Genomic DNA, 19431 nt, shown 5'->3' with positions numbered 1-19431 from the left:
GAGGATGTTACCCATATGATAAGTGGCCCATGCAAAATTCGGAATTCGGGATGATGCAGATAAATATCCCAAGTTCAGAAGGCTATCCAAAAATTTAAAGCCCTCTAGCATGTTATTTGACTTGCTTCTGATTTTTAATGGAGACTAATCAAGTTTATGAAAGTGCATGTCTCTGTGTATTTCTCTTGGGAGAATGAAGTGCCACTCTCGGAAGAAATGGACTTTCTGCAGCTCTTCTGTCATTTAGAGAGGACCTCAAAATATCAGTTTCCTAGTTACATGCGTTTTCTACTTTATTTGATAGTTCTTTGGTAACTTTCAAACATCTATATTTTTCTATTTTAATTAGAAATAAGCATACTTTAGAATAAGTAATACACTCTTTATAATACCTGGGGAAATTTTGTTTCTTTTTAGTTAGAAAAAAACTAACTTATTTATAGAAATGAATCCAGTTGAAACTTCCCATCTTTATGTGTTTGGTGGGATTCAACACAAGTTCTATTCATTATTCTAAAGCAGTTAGGTATCTAGTTCTTTTGAGCAGTTTCTTAGATGCTGAGATTTTTCTTTATTATTAACATTATATTATTAAAGACAATATAGTAATTGTCTTTAATGTTTCTATTTGTTGTCTGTGCAAGATTTTGGCCTGACCATGAAAAATGGCACTTTATGAAAATAAATACATCTTTTTCTCCTTCATTTTTGTATTACTATATTAGCTGATGATCAGTTATTAAAATTACACATTTATGATGTGGAAATAAAATAGAAATATTTTGATTAAAAAAAAAGAAAAATGGCATAGTAAATTCAAATTACAACTGCAGATTTGCATCTGAGTCTCTTACCATAATTACTCTTGGTTGTATTTGAGATGACACTATATAACTACTCCGGAAATGGCTATGTGTTCCAAGCCAGGTATCATCAGAATTTAAAGCTTGCAACCATTGAATCATAAACATAGTGAATTATAAATAACTCTTTATTGTAATAAAGTCTATAGAACTTTTCTTTAGAAAAAATTGTTTTAAATATCATGAACCCTAATAAAAAAGTAAAAGTCTTTTAACTGCCCTTTTAAGTTTTTATTGATTGCATAAAATATTTTAACTTCTTATTTAGTGCTCAATGACAATTCTTTTTGGGGGGAAATAATAATATCTGTGAAACAGTTTGTGATACAGTGACTCTGGATGGCTTCTGAAGCCTCACATTATAGCAGTTGCTATTTTGGATTGGAATTGTATATGTATATATACACATATATACAAACATATACTATCAATTTACAAATATGCATATAATACATATAATGTGGAAATATCCTTGTAGGACAAATACAATAGCTCTTCAGGAAGGTCATAGCATAGAAGGTGATAGAAAACTGCCTCCAATCCTCACATGTATCTCATAAACTTGGAAACTTTCCAGAGGAACCTCTATAATTAACTTTGTCACTTTTATCTCTTTTTCATGTGCTATCTTTAAGTCTAATATGGTATAAAACATGGTATAATTTGGTTGAAAGTTACAGCCCCAACATGTTGTTACAGTATTCACTATCTACCTGAACAAGTACAAGGTATTAAAATATACCAGACACCCATATCGGCTTAATTAAAATGAAGCTTGGTGTATGATCAGTAATGATCTTGAATATTGTCTACCTATTTTCTTTAATAAGAACTGAGAATAATAATAATTTGAGCATTTCTAAGTTTTGTCTACCACCTATAAGTTATTATTTACTTCTTCTTTGGGACATACATTAAGGTTGAAGTGAAAAGGTTGAAGGTAGCCTAGATGGACTCTAGGTAACTGTTTCACACTTAAATCATCCCTGGACAGCAGGTTAACTTGTGTTTGCAAGCTTATTAGGTTTTTATAAATTACTGATGTTTTAACCTTAGTCCTACCCCTAAAACTAGCATGACTCTATTGGTTATGAGTAATTCTTCCCCTGCAAACTAGTCTGTGGGTAACAAAAGTCTGATTGTTCTTTGTAACCATTTCTTTGCCTTCTAAACATGACATCTGGCCCTAGGAAGACAAATTGTGTTCACCATGTTGCACATTCTGTTGGAGTCAGGATGAGAGGAAGAGGGACCTCAGATTAGGAAAGTGGTTGCCACTTAAGGAGCAGCAACTTATTTTGGAGATTTTAATGGATTCTGTCCCCATTACCTGTTTTAACAGAATATTGATCTCCTCACATAATGTGATTCTTACTCTTTTCCAGAATGTAGAAGCCGACAATCCTCTGCTACTTGCCTTTCCATTAAACCAAACTCTTCAGTATCATCAACTGTGACCCCAGAAAATGGCACAGCTAATGGATACAAATCAGGATTCATTCAGACAGGTATGGGGTATTTTCTTTGAGATTTTACACAGCAGATGTGTATTTAATGAGGCATTTAAAACTCACTGTCGGCTGGTTTGAATAGAAGTATTTTTAAATAGAGGTAAATTAATTGAGTTACTATTAGAATTATAACTCAGCATTGAGATAGGTCAGTCTGTGGGTGACCAGAACCCCAAATCCTGCCAGTGCTAGGAGAGGGATGGAGAAAGGAACTGATTGGTGGTAGAAAGTTGAGCTCAAGCATAGGACTGTCCCTAGAGGAGTCTGACAGGAGTCAATAAGTGGAACTCTAGACATGAGGAATGTCTGTGTCCTAGCTATCCGGTGGCATGTATTGGGGACATATTTATGAAGACTGGAGTTCCAGGGTAGAGTTCTAACTCAGCCCACAGAACATCACAGGGAGTACTGCACCAACTGGGATACTAAGTAAGTCCCCAAGGTAGGACTGAGGATCACAACAGAAGAATCCAGGTTCTGTTTTCTAGTGGCTCAAGATAGGGGCTCGGATATGAATAACCAGGTAAAATGTTAGTGCCTGAAACTAGGTTACAGTATCTGAGCAGAATCAGCAGAGTGGATGGTCTGAAACTGAGCAGTTGCCCTCTAAGGCTTCTAAAAATTCCTCCAGATAGAGGACTACACTGACCCAGGCCCTGAGGTCAGGAGAAGGCTCCAGGTGAGAATTAACATTTCCAGGTGACTGAAGGGCTGGAGGGCTGAAGAGCTGAAACTGAAAAGATTGCTGCAGATAATGTTTGAGAAAATTATTCAGAAGCAGTGTAAGTTATATCTTAGGCAAGAAGGAAAGTATTTTAAAAGAATTTGTGAATTTTTTTCAGTTCTCTTGTGTTTTTGTGAAGTACCATTTTACTTATCTGATATGCAAACTTCATAGTATACATGCTTTGTCCAGTGTCCACTCAACCACAAGTTGCAAAACAAGGCTATCTTCATATATTTAACTACTTAGCATTCTTCTTTCAAATTTATGTGAAATTCTGATGACCTGGTAAATTGTTTCTACTTATTTTTAAGGTGGAAGTGATTATTAGAATATGTTATCACATTAGCAATGATAATAAGGCTGGCTTTATATGGGCACTTCTTGCTGTATGTCTGAACTCAGCAGAGCCCACTTCCCTCTGGATTTAAAAAGTCTAACTTCTCAACTGTTCAAGAGACTTAGATTGAGGCTATGATCTAAAAGGCGACAGCATTTCTTTTTAGAATAAATGAGAGAACATTATGTCACTAGCTATTCAAGAAAGAAAAAGTCATTTGGCTCTTGGCATTAAAAGATTAGCCTTCATTACAATAATGATAAACCTACATGTCTCTCCTAGAATATTATCTTAGTAATTTGATTGATTCTGTAATATAGTTTCTGCCATTAGACCTTGAGGCTAGCAAAATATGATTTTAAAACTATAATATTAAAAATGAATATTTACTGTATTCCAACAAAAACTTATATCAAGTGTTCATTATGTTCTAAAATCTTTATCAGATGCTGTAAGGTAGGGTTCCACAACTTAACTAATGGCTCTGATGATATAAAAACCACTCATATAAAGGATAAAAAAAATAAATAAAACATATTAGCTTTCCTAAGAGGAAGAGATAGGTATGTAAATAACTAGTTGTAGCTGAAAATAATGAAAAGATATTAATATTTTAATAAGCAGTAATGCAAAGTAATTAAAAAATAAGCAGCAATGCAATTTTAATTACAGTCCTGTGCCACGTGACGTTTTGGTCAACCATGGACTGCATATACGTCAGTAGTCTCATAAGATAATAATAGATTATAAGCAAAAAAGTTTGTTTGCAATATTGAAAGAAAAGGCTGGACCTGATTATGATGTTGAATTTATTGCTAGCCCTGGTATTTAAATAGAGGAGGAAGCTCAACATGCTGTTCACCTGCCTTCCACCCTCCCACACACTCACAGTCTCTCTCTCACACGCGCGCGTGCGCACACACACACACACACACACACACAAACATATGCACATGAATGTACATTCACCCCCACCCCTACACCTACCCCTACACCTACCCCTCTCTCTTCTCCTTCTCTTCTTTGTATTATTGCTCATCTCAAGCTTTATTTCTCTGGGTCTCTTTTGATCTCTGTTCTCCCTTACTCTTTACTTCTCTTCTTTTCCTCTCTCCCTTTCTCCCTCCCACTCTCTCTCCAATAGGACCTCCCTCCACAGCCCTGCCCCTGCCTGCCCCATGCATGTGTGCATGCATACACACACTTTTATCTTTTATACTGTATTTTTACTGTACCATTTTTAAGATGTTTAAATAGCATTGTGTTATAAATGTCTACAGTATTCAGTAAAGTAACATGCTGTTCAGGTTTGTTGCCTAGGAGCAAGAGGCTATACCATCTAGGTTTGTGATGTTCACCCAATGACAGAGTCACCTAATGACACATTTCTCAGAACATATTTTCGTTGGTTGATACATGACAATATACCAGGAAATATGTTTTGAAAACTGATGTTGCTCTGAAATAGAGGAAATCAAGATTCAGGCTTTAGCAAAAGCTCTGTCAGTTGCTGTGAAGAGACACAGGCAAGTTACTGACTGACTCACAGTGAACACAAGTGGCCAAGATTTATGCCAATATTCTTCTGTATCCCTTGAGGTGGTAAAAGTGGTAACTGGACCATGAAATTAGCGATGAACAATTTTAGGTACAATCTAGAGAATTTAATAGAAAATGCCTCTAAAATTAGGCTTTTATTTAAAACTTTCTTCTTAACTAATTATGTTTATGGTTTTCAACAATAATTTTTCTCAGATATGTTGAAAGTAATAGATTGTAAATCTTAGATATGTTGAAAGTAATAGACTATAAAAATTTTATGTTAGCATTATGAAATTGCAAACATTAGAGTAGGTGGCATCTTCATATCTATCATAACTGATAGATATTCATTCTTCTATAGGAGATTGCCTTCTTAATCTGTAATCAATGACTGCCTGTTATCAACATTTCTTAGCCCGAAATGTAGGTACACGTCGCATAGTATTTGAAGAAGGGATTAACTTACTATTTACACAGCTTTGTCTTGAATTCCACCTGTCAAGCTCTGGATGTTCTGTTCTGGTTGGCTTGCCACTTATCTCTTGCATATTTTAACATATTTATGTCATTGATAATTCAAATGTTAGTTAACAATCTTGTAAAATATTTCATCATTTTGACTGAAGGTGGTATAGTTATCTACCTATGTTATACATACATAACACACACACACACACACACACACTCACGTGTATTGTGTTTAATCCAGACAAGAATTCAAGAATAGATGAAAAAAATCTTTGCCTAACCAAGATTTTGAAAGATTATTTTCTATGTTTTCTTATAAAAGTTTTATTGTTTTATCCTTGCATTAAAGTCTATTAGCCATTTTGAGTTAATTTTTGTGTATGGTATGAGGTGAGCATCTAAGTTCATCTCTTTTGAATGTGGGTATTCAATTATCCCAGCCCCATCTTTGAACAGACTATTTTCTTGCAGTGAATTGCATTTGTCAAGAATCAATTGACTATAAATATAAAGATTTATTTCTGGAAAAATTGTTAATGGACCTCATCAAAATTCAAGACTTTTATACTTAAAAAGACAGCATTAAGAAAATGAAACGACAGCAAATCCTGCTCTGTAGGGTTGGCCCCTGCATGACAGCTCCTCTACTGTAGTCACAGCCAGTCCTCACAACCAATCAGCTTGGTGGTCAATCCCTCCCACTGATGAGCAAACAGCAACCAAGGCTCAACTACAACAGGAGTGCACACACAACTCACACAGGGACTACACCTGGAGCACCCAGCTCAAGTGACCAGGGACACTGTACTACCAGGCCCCACAGGATACCTACTACATAAGGCCATTCTAACAAGACCAAGAGACATAGTATCTCTACCTAATACATAGAAACAAACACAGGAAGGCAGCCAAAATGAGGAGACAAAGAAACATGTCCCAAATGAAAGAATAGAACAAAACTTCAGAAAAAGAACTAAACAGTGGAGACAAGCAATCTACAAGATGCAGAGTTGAAAATGCTGGTTATAAAGATGGTCAGTGATCTCAGTGAGAACTTCAACAAAGAGATAGAAAATGTAAAAATGGAGATAGAAAACATGAAAAAGAACCCATCAGAAATGAAGACTATAGTATCTGAAATGAAGAATACATTGGAGGGAATCAATAGTAGATTTGATGAAGCAAAGGATTGAATCAGTGATTTGGAAGAGAGGTAGGAGAAAACACCCAATAGAACAGCAAGAAGAAAAAGAATCTAAAAAAACGAAGATAGTTTAAAGGGATTTTGGGACATCAAGTGTACCGACATTTATATCATGAGGTACCAGAAGGAGAAGAGAGATAGCAAGGAATTGAAAACCTGTTAGAAAAAATAATGACGGAAAACTAACCTGGTGAAAGAAATACACATACAAGCCCAGGAACCTCAGGGAGCACCAAACAAGATGAACCCAAAAAGGGCCACACCAAGACACATCCTAATTCAAATGCTAAAGGTTAAAGACAAAAAAAGAATCTTAAAAGTAGCAAGAGAAAAGTAGTTAGTTACCTACAAGCGAGCTCTCATAAGACTGTCAGCTGATTTCTCAACCGAAACTTTGCAGGCCAGAAGGGATTGGCACAAAATATTTAAAGTGATGAAAAGCAAGAACCTGCAACCAAGATTATTCTATACAGCAGAGCTATCATTTAGAATCTAAGTACAGATAAAGAGCTTCCCAGAAAATAAAAAGCTGAAGATGTTCATCACCACCAAATTAATATTACAAGAAATGTTAAAAGGATTTCTTTAAGAAGAAGAAGATCGAAAATGTGAATAATAAAATGGCAATAACTACATATTATCAACAATTACTTGAAATGGATTAAATGCTCTAATTGAAAAACATAAGGTGGCTAAATTGATAGGAAAATAAGAGCCTTACATATGCTGTCTACAAGAGACTCTCTTCAGATTGAAAGATACACACAGACTGAAAGTTACACACAGACTGAAAGTAAAGGGATGGAAGAAAATAGAAATGAAAAAAAAAGCTGGGGTAACAATACTTATATCAGAAAAAATAGATTTTAAAACCAAGACTTAATAAGAGACTAAGAAGGACCCAGTAATCCCTTCTGGGTATTTATCTGAAGAAACCTAAAACACTAATTTGAAAAGACATATGCATTTGTATGTTCACTGCAGCACTATTAACAATAGCCAAGATATGGATGCAACCTAAGTGTCCATCAATAGATGAAGGGATAAAGAAGAGGTGGTACATATATACAATGGAATATTACTCAGCCATAAAAAAGAGTGAAATCTTGCCATATGCAACAACATGGATGAACCTAGAGGATATTAAACTAAGTGAAATAAGTCAGAGAAAGACAAATATCCTATGATTTCACTTATATGTGGAATCTAGAAGAACAAATGAACAAACAAAACGGAAACAAACTTATAGACACAGAGAACATTTTGAGGGTTACCAGATTGGAGAGGCATTGAGGGAATGGGTGAAAAAGGAGAAGGGATTAAGAAGCACAAGGCGGTTGCAAAATAGTCATGAGGATATGAAGTACAGCATAGGGAATACAGTCAGTAATATTGTAATAACTATGTATGTGTCACGTGGGTACTACATTTATCAGGGTATGATCATTTATATAACTTCATAAGTTATATAAATGTCTAATCACTATGTTGTACACCTGAAACTAATATTTTATGTCAACTGTAATTGAAAAATTAAAAAATATTAAAAAGCAGAAAAAAATGAAAAGACAACACTGAAAAAAAATATTTGCAAAGCACATATTTAATAAAGGATTTGTATCCAGAATTTACAAAGAACTCTTACAACTCAGTAATAAGATGACACTTCAATCAAACATGGGCAAAGAGTTTAGAATTGACATTTCTTTAAGGAATATATGCAAATGACTAATAAGCACATAAAAAGGTACTCGACATCATTAGTCATTAGGGAAATGCAAATGAAAACCATAACACACTACTTTTTACCCACTAGAATGGCTATTATCAAAAAAACAGATAACAATAACGAGAACCTGTAGATGTGGAGAAATAAGAACCCTCATACATTGCTGGTAAAAATGTAAAATGTGGCAGCCACTTTAGAATACAGTTTGTCAGATTCTCAAAAAGTTAAATATAAACTACTACACAATCCATAAATTTCATATCTAAATATCTACCTGAGAGAGATGAAGATATATGTCCTCACAAAAACTTGCACACAGATGTTCAAAATAGCATTGATCACTGTAGTTGAAAACAGAAAACAACCTAAATGTCATGAATAGATAGACAAAAAAATGTGGTATATCCTTACAATATCCATTCAGCAATAATAAGGAACAAACTATCAACACATGCTAAATTGTAGATGAACCGCAAAAACATTATGCTAAGTGAAAGAAACCTGAAAAGAGACCATATATTGTATAATTTCATTTTTATAAAATGTCCAGAAAAGGCAAATTTAGAGAGACAGGTAATAGATTAGTGATTGCCTGGGGCAAGGAGTAGGAATAGAAATTAACTGAAAGTGGGCATGAGGGTTCTAACGGAGGAGATGGAAATGTTCTAAAATTGATTTATGGTGATGGTTGCATCACTTGATAAAGTTACCAGAAATCATTGACCTGTACACTTGAAATAGATAAACTTTATGATATGTAAAATATACTTTAACAATGGTGTAGGAAAAAAAAGATTAAAAAGCTGCTCTGAGAGGACAGTGAAATCCTTTGGAGTAGCATTGTTTCTCTTTCAGTTCACAATCTAATTTATTTCGTATCTTAGATGAGCACCATTTCAGAGTAGATGGTAAACACCACAGGGCTTGAAGTCAGAGTCCTGATATTTAAATACTGCATCTGACATATACTCTGTTGCAGCTTGGGAAAAGCCACTCAGTTGTTCTGTACCCTGGTTTCCTCATTTGTAAAACCAAAAATAACACCTATTTTGCAACTCAAGATTGACTCAGCCTTGCTACCAATTTGTGTGACATTTCTCTCAATTATAAATGTTACCATCTATAGTCTCTTATATACTAGAAGCTCTGGGTTCATTTTGTTTATCCCTGTACTCCCTAGTACCTGGCAAATGCCTGGAAATAAATGTTACTTGAATTCTATTTTTTAATTTAAATTTGATGTTAACATTTGGGGAATTACTAATTTACTTATGTGTGCGATTTTTCCCAGTGAAGCTGCAATCCTCATCTATCATTGAGAGGAAACATGTTTTCATGCCCTAGACTGTAGGGCAGTATGGGGATAAGCCCTAAGCTCAGCTCCTGTGACTAATAGAATAATTTTTAAGAAGAGTCTATAAGACAGGGCCATTTTATGACTTTCTTGGGCCCTGGGTACATTTGCCTACATGACCCTTTCTCCCTAGAAAAGTATTTAAAAATGTTTTATGATTATGTTTATATAAAAATGAATATTTAGTATTATATTTTAAAATACCTTCTTCAAACAAAAGTTCATTGTTCTGATTCTAAAATAAATTAAAACATTTTCATGAGCCCTTAAAAATATTATGGACGCAAAGCACTGTGCCTTGTGTGTCTAAGGGATAAGTTGACCCTGTTACTGAGGACTTGTCACGACATGACATTTTCTTCTCTGTGAGCCACTGTAGGCTCAAAGTAATAGAAACCCCTTACTATCTTACACTTGTATATTAAAGCAGTAAGAACAATAACAAATGAAAAGAGTTGCCTTGTCATATATCAAGCTCAGGAAGCTTTACTAAAAAGACAGGGTGGAGTTGACACAGGAATAGACACAGAACAGCAGACCAGGGTAGAAAGCCTGAAAACAGATTCACATAACATATGGGTATTTCATACTTAGAGGTGACTTGCAGATCAGTGAAACATTTCTTTTCAATAAATGATGCTCAGAAATTGGACATTCTATGTGGAAAAAGTAAAACTGGACCCTTATTTCACACTATTCACAAAAATCAGTTCCAGGTAGCTGGAAGATCTAAATGTGAAAGGTAAAATTCTCATGCTTTGGGGAGATATTGTAGAATACCTTAGATATTGTAGATACCTTAAAAGTAGAGACAAAAACTGCTGATCATAAAGGAAAAAACTGATATTTCAGTACATTAAAATTACCACTTCTAATTATTAGGAGGCAGCATACAGAGAATGAAAACTCAATCCATAAACTTGAAGATGTGTGATACATAAAACTAACAAAGTAGTACAAATATAAAGAATGTCTATGAATCAATAACGAAAAGATACACTAATAGAAAAAAAAATGAGCAAAGACTTCAACATGCACTTCACAGAAGAGGAAATATAAGTGGCCAATAAAGACATGAAAAGATGGTTAACCACTTTGGTAATTAGAGAAATTACTTTAAAAATACCACGAGATACCATTATACACATACCAAATGGGCAGTCATTTGAAGTATGACAGTAGTAAATGTTGGCAAAGATTTCAAGCAACAAGACCTATCACATATTGCGGGTAAAAGCGTTAGTTGATGCAATCACTTTGCACGTAATTTGAAATATGTAGTAAAGTAAAAAATGTGCATATCCTATGATCCAGGTATTGCACTCCCTAAAGAAACTCTTGCATGTGTGCACCAGAAGATATTTACAAGACTGTTCATAGCACTGTTCTTCACAATTGGCTCAAACTGGATACAACTCATTGTTCATCGACAACAGAGTGGATAAATAAGTTGTGCTATATTTATATAATGAAGTACCATTTGGCAATGAGAATGAACAAACAATACTCACATAAAGCACCATGAAGGAATCTTGCAAACATCATGTTGAGCAAAAAAGTCATTCATAAAAGAGTCTATCCATTATGATTTCATTTCTGTTATATTAAAAAACAGGCAAAACTAAATTATTTTAGGAATACATACATAGCCTAGTGGTCACTTCTGGGGAGAGGGTGGGAGAAAGGTTAGGGAAGAGCACAAAGTCTGCTGGCAGTATTTTGTTTTGTCTGTTTCCTTGATTTGGATAGTCATTAGTTCCTTAGGTATTTGCTTTATAATTATTCTTGAAATCATATATAAATGTTTTGTGTACTCTTTAAAAAAGGGGAAAAAAGGAGGATTTACTCATTCAAACTGCATACATGTATTGTATGCAGTCCTCACACTTTGAGAGCAAGTGGTATCATAGGCCAGGGATGCTATGGTGTAATAATAATGTTTTGGTCGTTTTGAGTTTTTATATTTCCTACTGTGGTGATCCTACTGTGGGATTGTTGCTGCAGTAGTACAACTGCAGTGAAATCTCACAGCTCACTTTGGTCTCCAAGAAGGGAGGAGGAAGAGCCAACCCTAATAGAAATCTCTAAGTGCTAAGTATTTTTCCTTCCCTGCAACCTTTTGGCTTCCTCTCTTTTGCCTCTCATGCTGACCTCTGTTTGTCAAGGATTCTTCGTGAAGTACCTGCTCCATCCCAGGCTTGCCATGCTCATATAGCCTTCTTATTTTGTCTCCATTCTCTGCCCTCTCCCCCCACACCAGTACAACTCCTCTGCCCCTGGTGATAACCTTTTAAAAAGCAGCTTCCATAAGAATGTATCCTTTAACTGTCCCTAAAATGTAGCTGTGTGTGTCCCCTTCCTCTTTAGATTTGTCTTCCTTAGCCACTAAACTTCTTTGAGGTCAGGATAATCAAAACCTCCCCTGGCCAGATTTTCTAAACTTAATTCCTCATGAATATTAAAATTAATTCTTTTCCAAAACACTATCTCCTTTTTCCAGATGTGGTGGGAAATCTTTGGTTGGCAGATTTGCCTACTCCCAACCAGAAATTGAGAACTTGTAGGCTCATCCTTTATACTGTAAATTCTGTGGGCAGAAATTGTATCTACCTACTTGCTCTAGTCTGTCCCCAGAGCCTAGCATAGTATATGGCCTTCTGAAAAGACTGGATAAACATTTGATGAACACATGCATGGGAGGGAGAGGAAAGAAAACCTGTGATCACACCCCTCTGTGCCATGAATATGCTTGTGAGACTTCTCCCCATGCCCTACAAAAGAGAAAATACCACTATTTAGCAGGTATAAGAAAGAATGGCCCACCTTGTAGGAATGAAGAAACTGTAAGAACAGTGAAAAGTCATTTTCACCAATACATTAGCCATAACGTTCCACTTTAAATGATAATATACAGTGCTGGCAAGGATATGATAAGACACCCTCAGCCAGACTGATGCAGGTGAACAGTGGTACAACCTTTTAAGAAAGAAATTTGGCAATATATAACAAGAACTTTAAAAATATTTATGTCCTTTACTTAAGTAATCTCACTTCAGGGGCTTAGCCAAGAAAATAACCTAAAAGGAAAATTAAGATATTCACTGCAGTTACTCTTTATATTAACTAAAAAGAAGAAGTAGTCTTAGTATAGATAGAAACAGTTGAATAATTCTTAGCATACTCACATGAGGAAGATGTAAAAAAAGATAATTATGACACTGTGCAGCCACATGGGAAACAATTGTTAAATTAAAAAGTAATATTAACTATATTTTTGTTATATTATGTAATTAATAGGTGGGTAAAACAGACAGATATATACTGAAAGAAAAAAAACAATGATTTATGGGAGAAATGAGATTTTAACATGTCTTTTTCTATTTAAGTTATAAATAGAAATGAATTTTCTTTTAGGTTACAGTTGTCATAGTTAAATATTCAAAATGAATTTTCTTTTAGGTTATAGTCGTCATAGTTAAATATTCAAAAGATCTCAGGGTTAAGCAAAATGTATAGCTCAGTAGAAAATACCTGCTTATTACTGATCTTTCTTTAGCATTCTTTGCATGTAGAGGAATAAGGACTCGTACCTAACAGACAAGGCCAATATACCGCTAGAAGGTAACAAAATCAGAATTTGAACTTTCTCTGCTCACTACTGACAGTTTTATTGGGCAATTACCGAGTAGTAGGATCTGGAGATACAAAGATGATATTGATCTCTACCTAGAATTCTGTAAAATGTTTATATATCTCAGATTACAAGAATAGAGTAAGAGGCAGGAAGAATGGGAAAAGGAGCGGGAGAGCATTAAAGTTGGAAAATCAGTAGCAGTTCAACTCAGCATATAAAAAGGGACTGAATATACCTTCCCACCTGAAGCAACCTTTTAAAAAAATGGACAAAAATACATGAAAAACAATTTTCAAGGCAATGTTTCTCAAGCAACAAAGAACAGTGATCCCTGAGAAATGGGAAACAAATAATCTGAATCTTAACATTGCCTAAGCTTACTGCCTTGAGAATTCCCAGACCATGATGCAGGGAGAGGAACTGTGGTCAAGCCCAGTAGATTCCCTAAGTCGAGTAGAAAGAACTGAGAGTGCAGGGAGACCTAAACAGCTAATTCATAGGACCAGAAGGGAGAAAGAGAGAGAGAACCCCACAGATGTACAGAGGGTTTCCTCTGATGTTCAACATATTACTGATTGATGCATGCAAAGGATGAGAGGAAACAGGGCCCAGTATTCAGGTCAGGAACAGGAACTGTTTCCAGCAGCTCTATATTTATTAAATACATTGAAAATGTGGTTTAAAACCTACTCAAAGAAAACTCCAGGCCCAGGTGATAGATTCCACCAAATATTTAAGGAAAGAATAGTACTAATTCTATACAAACTCTTCCAAAAAAATTGAAGAGAATGGACTACTTCCTCAATCATTCTATAAGACCAGCATTACCTTGACACCACAATCAAAGACATTACAAAAAAAGTTCAAACCAGTATCCCTCATTATGTAAATACAAATTTCTTAGTAAAAATTTAGCATGTTGAATGTAACAGTATATTAAAAGGGTACTACATCATGACAAAGTGGGGTTTATCCCAGGAATGCATGGTTGGTTTAACATTTGAATATCAATCAATGTAATTTACCAGGTTAACCTAAAAAAGTGTAAACATATCCTTATCTCAATAGATGCAGAAAAAAGCATTGACAAAATCCAGCATTTATTCTTGATTAAAAAACGCTTAACAAACTAAGAAAAGAAGGAAATTTCTGATAATGGACATCTACTAAAATCCCGTAGCAAACATACTTAGTGATAAAAGACTGAATGCTTTCTCCCAAAGATCAGAAACAAGACAAGCATGTCTTGTTATCATTTCTATTCAGTGTTGTACTGGAGGTTCTAGCGAGTACAGTCAGGCGAGAAAAAGAAAAAAAAGGCATTAAGATCAGAAAGGAAGGAGTAAAACTGTCTTTATTCACAGATCACATGATTTTCTATGTAGAAAATCCAATGAAATATACAAAAAAGCTACTTGAACTAAGAAATGAGTTTAGCAACATTGCAGAATACAAAATAAATGTACAGTAGTCTCTCCTTATTTGCGGTTTCATTTTCAATTACCTCCAGTCCAATGAGGTCTTAAAATATTAAATGGAAAGTTCCAGAAATAAACAATAATTAAGTTTTAAGTTGTGGCCATTCTGAGTAGCATGATTAAAAACTTCCCATCCTCCCTCTCCATTCCACCCTTATGTGAATTATCTCTTTGTCCAGCTAATCCACACTGTATACATTCCCCACCCACCAGTTACTTACCCACCAGCCGTCTCTGTGCCATTGCAGTATCACAGTGCTTGTGGCAAGTAACCCTTATTTTACTTTATAATGGCCCAAAGTGCAAGAGTAGTGATGCTGGAAATTCCAACATGCCATAGAAAAGCTGTAAACTGCTTCCTTTAAGTGAAAAGGTATGTATGTATAAGAAAAAACATAATGTTTATAAGGTTTGATACTATCCTAGGTTTCAGGTGGCCACGAGAGAACTTGGAACATATCCTCCGTGAATAAGGGGTACTACTGTGCAAATGTAAATGGTATTTCTGTATGTAAGCAATGAACTATCAGCATCTATGGAAATTTAAATTTAAAAATTTTAAATAACAGTACCAACTATAATAGCATAAAAATATAAAATATTTAAGGATGAATCTGACAAAAAATGTGAAAGAACTGTACCCTGAGAACTAGAAAGCAATGATGAGAGAAAGTAAAGGAGACCTAAATAATTTAGAGAGATATCTCTTGTTCATTGATTGGAAGACTAATATTGTTAAGACGTTAAGTCTCTTTAAATTGACCTATAGATTCAACACAATCCAAACCGAAATCCCAGATTTTTTATTGTGGATAGAAGTTGACAGACTAATTCTAAAATTCATATGGAAATGAAAATGATTTAAAATAGTAAAAACAACTCTGAACAAGAAGAAAAAAGTTGGAAGGCTAACAATACCTGATTTCAAGAATTATTATAAAGCTACATATATCAAAACAGCATTGTACTTGTGTAAAAATATACAAATAGATCAATGGAATAGAATAGAAAGTCTTGAAATAAACTCACACATATATGTAAAATCTACTTTTTAGCAAAGGCACAAAATGAAGAAAGAATAACCTTTTCAACAAAAGGCGCTGGAACAATTGTATATCCATATGCAAAAACATGAATTTCCATCCATAGCTCACACCACGTACAGAAATAACTCAAATGGTCCATAGACCTAAATATAAAACTGAAAACTATAAAATTTCCAGAAGAAAACAAAAATAATTGTGACCTGGGTTAGGCAGGTCACAATAAGATACAACAACAAAAGTACAATTCATGAAAGAACAAAATGATAAATTGGACTTCATTAAAATGTAAAACTTCTGCTCTTCAGAAGACACAGCCTAGATGAAAATCTTTGCAAAGCATACACAGGAATTGTATCTAAAAGAAAGACTTTTAAAAATTCAATAATAAGAAAATAACCTAATTTTTTAAATGGGCATAAGACATAGATGGCAGTTAAGCACATGAAAAGACACTTGACACCATTAGTCATTAGGGCAATGCAAATTAAAACAACAATAAGATATTACTACATAGGTATTAGAATGGCTGTACTTAAAAGACTGACTATACCAAGCATTGGTGAGGATGTGGAGGAACTCTAATACATTACTGAGAATGTAAAATAGTATAACTATTGGGAAATAGTTTGTCAGTCTCTTAAAAAGTTAAACGTACACCTACCAAATAGTCTTATCACTGCATTCCTAGATAATTACCCAAGAGAAAAGGAATATATGTCCATGCAAACACTATGCACAAATAAACTTTATTTATAATAGCCCCAACTGGAAAAAACCCAAACATCCATCCAGGTGAATGTTTATCCAGGTGAATGGATAAATAAATTGTTATATATCCAGGCAATGTTGTATGGCTCAATAAACAGTAATGAGCTATTGATACTTGTAACAACATGGATGAATCTGAAAATAATTATGGTGAGTGAAAGAAGCCAGACAAAAGAAAAAGTAATACTGTACGATTCTATTTATCTAGGAAATGCAAACTAATCTATTGTGACAAAACAGGTCAGTGATTGCTTGAGGATGAGGGAGCAAGGGAGACACAGGAGGGATGGATTACAAGGAGATTGAGGAGTAATAAATACGTTCACTGTTTTGACTGTGGTGATGGTTTCATTAGTATATAAATGTGTCAAAACATCAAATTGTATACTTTAAGTATGTACAACTTATTGTCAGTTATAGAGCTGTTTTTACAATCCACAGTCTAAGAATAGGTTAGAAAGATCTGATTTAACGTTAATTTTAGGGGGGAGATATATTCACATTTTCATTAAATGCCAGTTCAGTTGATTCAGAAGTAAAACATGGCTGATATAAATAATTAATACAGCCTCAGAGTGCATTAATAGAAATAAGGTATCTTATTGGAAGGACATTATTCTGATTGCAATCTGAAGGTAAAAATAGGTCCAGTGTACTTTACATGGGAAAGAAGCAGATTATGTAGTTGAATGGGGATTCCTGGACCAAATGGCAGTGTTTGGGGGAGAGGAGATCCCCCCAACACCAACGAAAAATTCTTGGACATTAGCAGGGTGTCCAAGAATTCAACTCAATTCTGACACTACCTGGAGATAGCATCAGATTTCACAGGTTAAGGGTTTCAGTCTTGCAAGACTGCACGTACATGCATACACACACACACACACACACATACAGACTCTCTCTTTCTCTCTCTCTCTCTCTAGCTCTTGCTCTCGCTCTCTCTCACTTAGTTAAGGCACTGTCGAAAGCCCAAGCTCTTACCTGTACTTCTGACCAACTGCCAACAGGCTGTAGGCTGGAGGTTCTGACGATGCCCTGCAATTCAGAATGCCCATCATAATAAGTTCAGGTTATTACCTTTATTTCCAATAGACTGGCTATAAATCATAGGTTCCCACAACTCCCTCCTTAGGTTCAATTAATTTGCTACGATAGCTCACAGAATGCAGAGAACACTGGTTTATTGTAAAAGTATATAACTCAGAAACAGCCAGATGGAAGAGGTGCATAGGGCAAGCTATCTAGGAAGGGGCACAGAGCTTTCATGCCCCCTCCAGGTGAGCCCCTCTCCCTGCATCTCCCAAGCATTTGCCAAACCCGGAAGCTCTCTGAACCCTGTCCTTTGGGGGTTTTTATGGAGGCTTCATTACATAGTCATGATTGATGAAATTATTGACCATTGGCAATTGATTCAACCGTCAGCCTCTCTCTCCCCACCTCGAGGTGGGACTGAAAATTCCAACCCTGTAATCACAAGGTCGGCTCTGCTGGCAATCAGCCCCTATTCTTAGGTGGAGGTCAAATGTCGCCTCATTAACATAACAAAAGATGCTTTTATTACTCTCAGTCCTTAGGAAATTTCCAGGGCTTTAAGAGCTTTGAGCCAGGATCTGTGGATGAAGACCAAATATTTTATAAATCACAATGTTACAGTAGTCTACTTTTTATATAGGTGTCAGGGCAAAAAGAGCTCATAAAGATTTAAGCTCTCAATCATCTGGAAAACCCTTAACAAGATTTAGCAAAATAAATATGAATATCTATAACACAGTATCCTAAGCCCTGTGTTAAACATGTTAATTGTTGCTCTGAGATAGGTTTTAGTACCATTTTACAGATCATGAAACAGAATCTCAGAAAGGATATTTGGTGAAAAAAAAAAGCTAATAAGTGGCAAAACCAGACTCTATCTACTTACTATTTAAATGGCTCCCTTTTTTTAGAAAAAAAACTTTTCCACCAGGGTTTTGGGCTAACAGTTATTAAACTATTGCATAAAGAGGATAAACAGATTATTTTGGCTTTTTTTTTTTTTTCATTTTATTTCTTTAGTTAAGATGTGACAGACATTGTGCCAGGAGCTGGGAATGCCCTCAAGGAGTTTCATGACCTAGTGGGAGAAACAATAAGTTACAAACCACTATAACAGAACAGAGCTGTGACCAGCTTAAGGAACTTCCTAAGTTTGTGACTTCTCCAGTACTGACAAGTTCCTCCTTTAAATGGATATGAAATCACTAGACGAGAGAATCAGGCCTTGGTGAGGTGCAGATGCTGGGCAGTCATCTGCTTACTTACCATTTAAGTACCAGGTTCTGTACAAGAGCCTGCAGTTCAAATTCATGTCTCAGCAAGATCACAAGCTATCACATTTTGGACATTTGAGGGAGATCTCAAATAATTAAAATCACCAGTGTTAAATGCTAGATATAGCAATGCCTCCATACATGACAAATTCAAGAGTAGAAGCTGTGCAAGGTGGTTAAGATTAGGGAATAACATAATAGGATTAACATTTTGGAAAAGTCACTCTGACCTTATCTAATGCTCATCTGTGCTTTCTGATTATTCCATAATTGATATATTTCATGATTTATATGTTAATGAAATAAAATAAGACAAGCAATAGAAATGAAATAAATTTTCAAAAATTAAAAATAAAACCATGGAGTCTGGTCAGATTGTCATACGAAAAATAAAAGGATTGAAGAACACTTTAGTAGACAAAGGAAAACTTACACAAGGACAGTGCTTGTGTTGTTTACCA

At 35.1% G+C, this 19431-nt stretch overlaps 1 protein-coding gene across 9 annotated transcripts in view; it reads left to right on the top strand.

Moving 5' to 3' along the window:
• Positions 1-19431, top strand: part of GREB1L (GREB1 like retinoic acid receptor coactivator) — a 223999-nt gene that overhangs the window by 130868 nt on the left and 73700 nt on the right. For all 9 annotated transcript variants that reach the window (XM_025038617.1, XM_025038613.1, XM_025038616.1 and 6 more), the window contains one exon: positions 2249-2371. In XM_025038617.1, the coding sequence (XP_024894385.1) occupies positions 2249-2371 (123 nt within the window). The remainder of the gene's footprint in view (positions 1-2248; positions 2372-19431) is intronic.

The sequence above is a fragment of the Pteropus alecto genome, unplaced genomic scaffold (genome assembly GCF_000325575.1).
Source record: "Pteropus alecto unplaced genomic scaffold, ASM32557v1 scaffold146, whole genome shotgun sequence".
Taxonomy (NCBI): Eukaryota; Metazoa; Chordata; class Mammalia; order Chiroptera; family Pteropodidae; genus Pteropus; species Pteropus alecto.
The sequence above is the reverse complement of the archived record's forward strand: the minus strand, read 5'-3'. Positions and strand labels throughout refer to the sequence as shown.